The sequence below is a fragment of the Haematobia irritans genome, chromosome 5 (genome assembly GCF_050003625.1).
Source record: "Haematobia irritans isolate KBUSLIRL chromosome 5, ASM5000362v1, whole genome shotgun sequence".
NCBI lineage: Eukaryota > Metazoa > Arthropoda > Insecta > Diptera > Muscidae > Haematobia > Haematobia irritans.
The window spans coordinates 171616407-171624507 of record NC_134401.1 but is presented as its reverse complement, the minus strand read 5'-3'; the positions used below and the strand labels follow the sequence as shown (position 1 = coordinate 171624507).

The 8101-nt window shown below is 41.3% G+C and overlaps 1 protein-coding gene across 1 annotated transcript; it reads right to left on the bottom strand.

The window, feature by feature from the left end:
* Positions 1-785: 785 nt before the first annotated feature.
* On the bottom strand, positions 786-1394 carry LOC142240168 (uncharacterized). Its single transcript, XM_075311871.1, has one exon. It carries the CDS (start codon positions 1392-1394, stop codon positions 786-788), a length of 609 nt encoding a protein of 202 aa, XP_075167986.1.
* Between the last annotated feature and the right edge of the window lie 6707 nt (positions 1395-8101).

Below are 8101 nucleotides of genomic sequence, written 5' to 3'. Positions count from 1 at the left end.
TATCTAATTTACTGTACATGAAGAAACTGATATCGCTTCGGAATAACGGCCCCATCAATAGCGACTCAGCAGCTTTTCTGATCGTAGAAATTTCTGCTTGAGAGATACTGTTAGATTCCCGTATTCCTCGTCCAGTGCAATAAATGCCTCCGCCAGCCTTCATTCATTTTAGATCCTTCAGTATATATATTCTGAGTTCCGAAAGGTATCCTCTTTTCCTCACTCTCTTCCTTCCTAGATATAATATATCTCGGCTTATGGTGATATACATGCTCAGTCGCCATATGGTCCGTCTCTCTATGAAGCTCGGCTCGAAATTCCGTAGGACTGTAAACATTGCTCTCCAGTTTTTCCAAACTTCATATGGGAATACTCCCATCATACTCCCTCCAAATTGGCAGTGGCTGTGGTCCTCATAGCGCTTGTCATATCAATAAGTGCCGTTCACAGGTCTTATAACCGAAATATAAAAGCAATTAAAAAGGGAAGGTCGCATTCCCCGTTCCTTCCTTATGCGGTCTGGGGTATTTTCCATCCAGTTCAGATTAAAGAATTCTGATTTCCAGAGAATCAATTGCGTCACTTGAAATTCAGTAGCTTTATATCCAATAAACTTTCTTCTTCTGGTGAAGAGTGCCATCTCTGTTTTTCCAGAATGCACACCCAATCCACATCTTCTGGTCCAAAGCCTCACTTAACACAACTGAGATCATATTCATGAATATTTCCGATACCAATATTGCGATGTCTCGAGTACACCGGAGTACGCCACTACCTTGATGCCTTTACAGCCCAATTAAAACCTCGTTTACTATCAATAGCGATAGCAAGGACGATGTTAATCCGCCTTGTGGTATTGCCCTTGTAGTCTTAGCCTTCCTTATGGAGTTTGCCAGTTCAACCTCTATGTTCCTATGAAGTAATATGACATCGATCCACTTTCTAATAAAATCATCCACACCATTCTCCTCTAATGTCTGTACAACCCGATCAATTCTTGTATTATTAAATGAATTTTCCAGAACCAGAACCGCCGCCAGTATATAGTCACCGTATGTTACAGATTTCTCTATGTGATCCACTACAAAGTTCAGAGCACAGTTCACAGATTTCCCCTTTAAGTAAGGATGTTGACAAATGCTCAGTTGATTTCTTATATGGTCATTCACTATCCTTTCTGTAGTCTTTAACAAGAAGCATGATAGGCTTATGGGTCTGAAATCCTTCGATGTTCCATGCACTATATTCTCAGCTTTTAGAATAAAAATCACCTTAATATTCCGCCGGTCCTTTGGTATGTTTTCAAAAACGCAACGAGTTACTTGGCCCAATAATTCCGCATCATTTTCCTCTTCAGTTAGTTGATGTGTATAATACCTTGTAGATATAACCATTCATATATCAAAGACTGTCACAATAACATATATTGCCCTTCAACAACGTCAGGGTATGACCTACACAATTTGTTAATTCCCCGTTTTGGGGGTACCTGCACGTTACTTAAATCTGACCTGAGATGAAGGCAGTCAATTTTTTTAAGGTAGCCATCAAAAGATAAAGAGTTACCGTAACACAGGCTCTGTACTTATCATCCACCACCTTTCGTGACCGGAATTATTGAATTTGGTTCATAAGCATGTATTGCTCATGTTCATGAGAGTCCAGAGTTTTTTTTAGAGAATTGTGAGGAGATTTTTGTCCTGAGCCTAAAAATCTCAAACAATTAAGGCACTCTGGCTCTGGACTTATTCCGATTTCATCTTCAATGGGTTTGTCTAAAATTGCAATCGTAGTATGTTTTGGGCCTCATCGCTTAAGCCTTCCCCTCATTTGGAAATTCTTTCGCAAATAAAAATAGCTCGGTAGACTGTGTTCCCCAACATATCAGACTGCTCGCACGACGTCTTTCCTTGTTTTTGAAAATTCAATCGTGGTTGTGTGTTGCGTGTCTTGTTGGAATATTGCAACATTTGCCGTGTTGCCTTTGATTGCCTGCTACCCCCAGTCACCGCTATTTGGCCCCCTCTATCTGCCGTTCGATTGTTCTGTGTTTGGCCGGAATGACGATGAGGTTGTACAACCTACCGTGTATGCTGTCAAGAGTACCTACTTGCATGTAAATTCCCCCACACCTCTACCGCTAGCCCAGCCTTATTCACTTCGAATGTGCACCCCCAGCCCCACTAAAGAGCTGAAGTGTATGTGACCCCTCAAACCTCTACTCGACACTGTTGCAAAGACTACGGAGGGGCAAATTGTAGCCTGACTGGATGGTTGGATTTCGAATGTTCTCCAAAGTTCGTTCGTTTCGCTTTTTTGTCTTGCTTGCTTTTATTGTGTTTTGTTATTGGCTTATTAAACTGCAGATGGACGGGAACGATCTGTGGGCGGAACTCAAAAATAAAAGTCGAAATTGCCGCTAGAGGGGCCAAAAAGGAGTCATTGAAAAAGTTTTTATGCAGCCACTGCTGCTGCTGGTACTTTATCATCAGAGTCATTGATGGTTACTGGGAACGTCGTACACCAACCGAAGTCAGTGGCTGACTTGCATTGAGGTCGACCGTGCAAACTATGTCCGTCCTTCATCCATGGTGGTGTTACTGCACTCGACAAGAGTCCAACAAAAAGCTTGGAATGCCACGCCATAACCCAGCGCAAGCGGTCTCTTTGCCAATTGGTGTGCGTTCGCATTGAGATGGACGGACAAAGGAAGACCCGGCTGGCTGGATGGTTGTTGTTGGTCTTCATTTCCATTTTTCATGGCTGGGGTATTACTGCGTCTGCATCCGAGGGTGTGAGTGTGCATGCGTGTGTCATTTGCAATTATCTGTGGCGGGCAGAGCCTGAATGGATAATGCAACATTTCCTTATTAAAAACCAAAGAAACTACTACGGCATTTAAGGGATTAAAATTTTCGACTCATTGCCAATGAATGGGTGGCATGGAGAATACCATTCGCCGTCGATTCACTCATCCAACATCAAAGCCATCATCGCCTGTGTCATTGTCGCTGTCGCAGTTTGAATGTCATGATGTGCTGGCTAGAACAACTGACTGACTGGCAGACTGCCTGGCTGACAGGTTGACTTGTTGACTCTTTCCAAATGCACTCTTGAGACCACATCTCCATCCAAGTTGTGTGTATGTGTCTTCTTGATTACCTCGGTCCTTAGTGCTAAAGTACTTCCGTTTCATGCTTGCAACATCGAGACTGTGAAAAGGAACAGCACAACTTCATGCTGCTTGTTTTGAACGGAATAGCGGAAACGGAAATCCTTGAAATCCTTTTACATCCGCTAACGCCTTTTCGATGGAGGTAACTTTTCATTCAAAGTAGGCACATGGCATAAGGACGATGTTGGGAGATAGTTTTCATTGGAATATACATATATCGCTTCGAACGGCTTTATTGTGGTTTTAAAATGCCAAGACACCAATGACCTTCGTCTTTAAATTTTAATACTTTCTCTTATTTAGGATTTTCTTTTGGGAGCAAGTTTAGTAAACATACGACTATCAACGGAATGCTCCAAAACTACTTCACAGCTAGGGTTACCAGATTCAAAAGGCCTATTGTCTGGAATTTTGGAAAAAGTTGGCTGGATATAAAAAAAAATCTGGATTTCGAATTTCCAGATTTTCCATGTCATGGGCCCATTCCAGCCCATTCCAGTCCATCTGGCAACCCTATTCACAGTATTGCCAAAACTCGATAGAGAATTGCTGACCAAAGTAAGTGGCATAATTTTGGAACCACCAAGTGCTGTTAAACTCAAATGAACAAACGTCTCATTAATCCCTTTTCCACTTCTGAGGACGTGTTTAGATTTGCGTCTATATATTGTTATAAACAGTCTCTTGCTTTCTTCAGAAAAAGAGGCTTTGAGTCGGCGGAAAATACCCAGATATAATTGGGGAAATCATACTGACATTCCTCCAAATGAATTGGAGTGGGACGAGAGAGAAAAATGGGAAGACATCTAAGATTTCCGTAGTGAAACCAATAAAAATCGCCACCACGGCTACGATTTCAATGAAATTTTGCATAACCAAATCGCAAAGTTTCTGTCCTATGTCGAGGACATGGTCCCAAGAATCGTATTTTTGAGACCTTGAGAGATAAGTAGGCGTACAACGTATATTTACGTGGCTTCAAAGAAAGAAGTCGCAAGGTATCATAAAATCTCGGTGGGCAATTTTGATCATCTTTTCGAAACATAACACAATCCGGCAAATTATGGCGTAAAAAGCTTGTGTGGCAGTAGCGCCATCTTGATGAAAGTAAACGTTGTCCAGATCGATAGCATCCAACTACGACCATACAAATCATTAATCGTCCCAGCAAAAAAAGCGTCTCCAAAAAAGTAGTGAACATATTCTTTTTGCATCGGGAAGTGGTGCAAATTTGCGCAGAAGCGATGAATTTAACATGGGATTGTCATACGAGGAATGTGCATCATTTCAACAGCCGCTGCACTGAACTTCTTAATCTGTGATCCGTATTTATTGTTTAGGATGTCAACTAAAAAAATATATTTAGGGCGCTTGTCTGAAACGTTTGACCTGAAATATTTGTAAAAATTCACAATTTTTCTAGAATGGATTTATATTTTTTTTTCGACAAAATTTGAATAAATTGTACCTTTTTATTAATTCTTACTCCGTTTTTACCCTATTTGAAACAAAAAAAGTTAAAGTTACCCATATGAAAAAATCGAGTTAAAAAAAAATTGAATTAAACAAACTTCCTGCATAGTTAAAATGAAGACCATCTTTGGGAGGATATTTTTGGAAGTGCTTTTAGAAGAACTTCCACATTTTTTGTCTGGGCATATCTAGATAGCACAATCCCTTCACCAAAACTGTTGGAGCAGCCTTCGTTTGGAAAAAGTAATGTCGAAATATAAACCGCACCAAACAGTCACATATTGATGAGGATGGAGAAGCTTCTCAACAATAAATCCTCGGTTTTCCGAGCTCCGAATGCGACAATTTGACTTAATATGAAAATTGCATGGACAATATATGGCGTCGTGACAATTTGGCTTATATTTCCCAGTTCACCCCTGTGATATCGGGCTGGCAGTATAGCTAACCTAATTAAATTTTTGGCGATGAAGCTCCGTCAAGGCCCAGTATTTATCGATGGTATGATGAATTCAACTCCACGACGGATTTCTTGAAGGTCTTCCAAAATCCGGAAATCATTGATGCTGTGCGCAACTGACGATCTTGAAAGATCGCCAAGTGGATCTATCGGCAAATTGAGACAACCTTAGGCATTATTGTGACGAGAATACATTCAATTTTGCATGAGCATTTGACAGTCAAAGAAATTGTTCCCACATCATTTGTCAATCGCTCAAAAAAAGGCTGGTGTCGATTGGTTGAAAGAAATGCTCCAAAAATACGATCAAGGTGCTTGTCTATGACATCGTGACAAGAGATGAATCGTGGATTTAGGCGTATGAGCCAGAAAGTAAACAGCAGTTGACAGCATGGGTGTTTCAAGATGAGCCACATCAAACAAAACTTGCTCGACCACGAAGCAATCCCAAGCAATTGCTGTTTTTTTCTCGGAAAACCTGGACATGTCCCAATCGCACTACTAGAACAACACAGAATAGTAAATTCTGAGTGATAAACAACCATTTGTTTGCCAGTTGTCTTCTAAGAAATCATGAAAACCAACTGCTGAAGACGGATCACTCTTCACAACGACAATGCGAACTCTAACACATTGGCTCAAAGAACTGAATGTTTGAACACTCACAACATCGATTTGATGGGTAATCCGCCATATAGTTTTGACTTGACACCGAATGATTTCTTTTTATTCCCGTGCTTAATTAATAAAATGTGAGATTGATGTTTTTCGACACCTGAAGAAGCAGTTGATGCGTTCAGAATGCAAGTCGTGCGGATACCTCAGTCAGAGTGGCAAAAGTATTTCGGCAATTGGTTCAAACGCATGCAAACGTGTACAGACATTAAAGACCGGTACTATGTTGATTCTTGCGAAAAAAATTTATAGAAATTATTATTTCGCACATAGAAAGCCTTATGACCGGTACTCTGTTCCTTTTCAAGTTCAAGTTAGTATAAAATTCAGGAAAAATATTCAGTTAGGCTTTCGCTTTTCCAAATCCGAATTGCCGGGCCTCACGCTTGACACCTGCCATCAGATTTTGTACAGCCACCTTGTCCACCTTCTTCGCCGCAGAAAGCCAGTTTGCCTTGAACTGCTGCTCATCCTTAGCAGTTTTTTCGGTCTTCTTTAGGTTCCGCTTGACAATAGCCCAGTATTTCTCAATTGGGTGGAGCTCTGGCGTGTTGGGAGGGTTCTTGTCCTTGGGAACCACCTGCACGTTGTTAGCGGCGTACCACTCCATGGCCTTTTTACCGTAATGGCAAGATGCCAAATCCGGCCAAAACAGACGGAACAACCGTGTTTCTTCAGGAAAGGCAGCAGACGTTTATTCAAACACTCTTTCACGTAAATTTCTTGGTTGACAGTCCCGGAAGCTATGAAAATGCTGCTTTTCAAGCCACAGGTACAGATTGCTTGCCAAACCAGATATTTCTTTGCGAACTTTGACAGTTTTATGTGCTTGAAAATATCTGCTACCTTTCCCCTTCCTTTTGCCGTATAAAACTTCTGTCCCGGAAGCTTCTTGTAGTCGGCTTTGACGTAGGTTTCGTCGTACATTACCATGCAGTCAAACTTCGTCAGCATCGTCGTGTACAACCTCCGGGATCGCGCTTTGGCCGTCGTATTTTGTTTATCATCGCGATTTGGAGTCACTACCTTCTTGTAAGTCGATAGTCCGGCTCGTTTTTTGGCTCGATGCACGGTTATAGACGATACACCCAGCTTATTTGCGGCATCTCGGAGAGAGAGGTTAGGGTTTCGCTTGAAACTACCGGCAACTCTCTTCTTCCGGCTTCCGGTTTTCGATTTCCCCCCGATCCAGACTTCCTGGCTGTCGACAAACGTTCCCCAAACACTTTAATTACATTTGTAACGGTTGATTTGGCAACTTTTAGCGATTTTGCCAGCTTTGCGTGCGAGTAGCTCGGATTTTCGCGATGCGCGAGCAAAATTTTGATACGCTGCTCTTCTTGCTTGGACGGCATTTTGACAACTGAAGAGTGAATTCCAAAATCAAAATAGGACCAACATTCTACACACACCTTCAAAAAGAGGGGTGTTCAGGATTTTTAAAGAAAGAAATACGTCAAGTTTATATTGACCGTATCACCCTTTATATTCAACTGCATATTCAAAGTCTTGTTTTTATTATACTTCTTCGTTGACACAACTATTCTTGCTTGCATTCAAAATATTTTGCATTTTAAAGGACATAATATGTCCTTGTACTAATGAGGTATTTCACACTCCCTTAATCTTCTACCACCCACAAATTGCTTTTGCAAACAATCGTCATTGTGGAAACGTTTCGGATTTCGCATCGCTTTAATTGAACACTTTTCATGGCACTTACACAAAGTCAATAATTTATTTGTCATCCTTCAATAAACAAACAAAGAGAATGAGGGAGAGAGTGAGACCCAGGGATACAAAGAATTTCGTTGTAAGAGGGGAGTGGGAAGGAAGAGTGGACGAGTTAGAAGAAATCTTTTTCAAGTTGACCTTCACTATGTATGAATGTGTGAGCATGTGTGCGTGTGTATTCGATATAAGTGTAAGCACTTTTGTTTGAGATTTAAGGTCGTAACCTTTATCCACATCCACACTATCCTTTGCAACTAATCGCAAGAGTTCACTGCCATAACTCTAGCATCATCATCATCACCGTGCGTTGTGGACGATTACCACGAACAGCAATTGTCGAAAATCTAAAATCTCGATTGTTATGGTCGCACATTTAGCACCCAATTTAGGCGGGACAACCAATGTAACAGGGATATCCAAAGTAAGGCCACAATGATTGCGTATGGACAAGAGAAGACAGAAATATGTTCTTTCGCTCAGCTCTTGCCATTGTATCAAGGAGGAAAGGCCATAAACACCATCAACACCACCATCCATCTATGCATCCATCCATCCACCGACCAACCGACCAACCAACCAAACAG

Bases quoted from the DNA above. Each gene is read 5' to 3' on its own strand.
- LOC142240168 (XM_075311871.1), bottom strand. From the start codon at position 1,394: ATGGTTATATCTACAAGGTATTATACACATCAACTAACTGAAGAGGAA.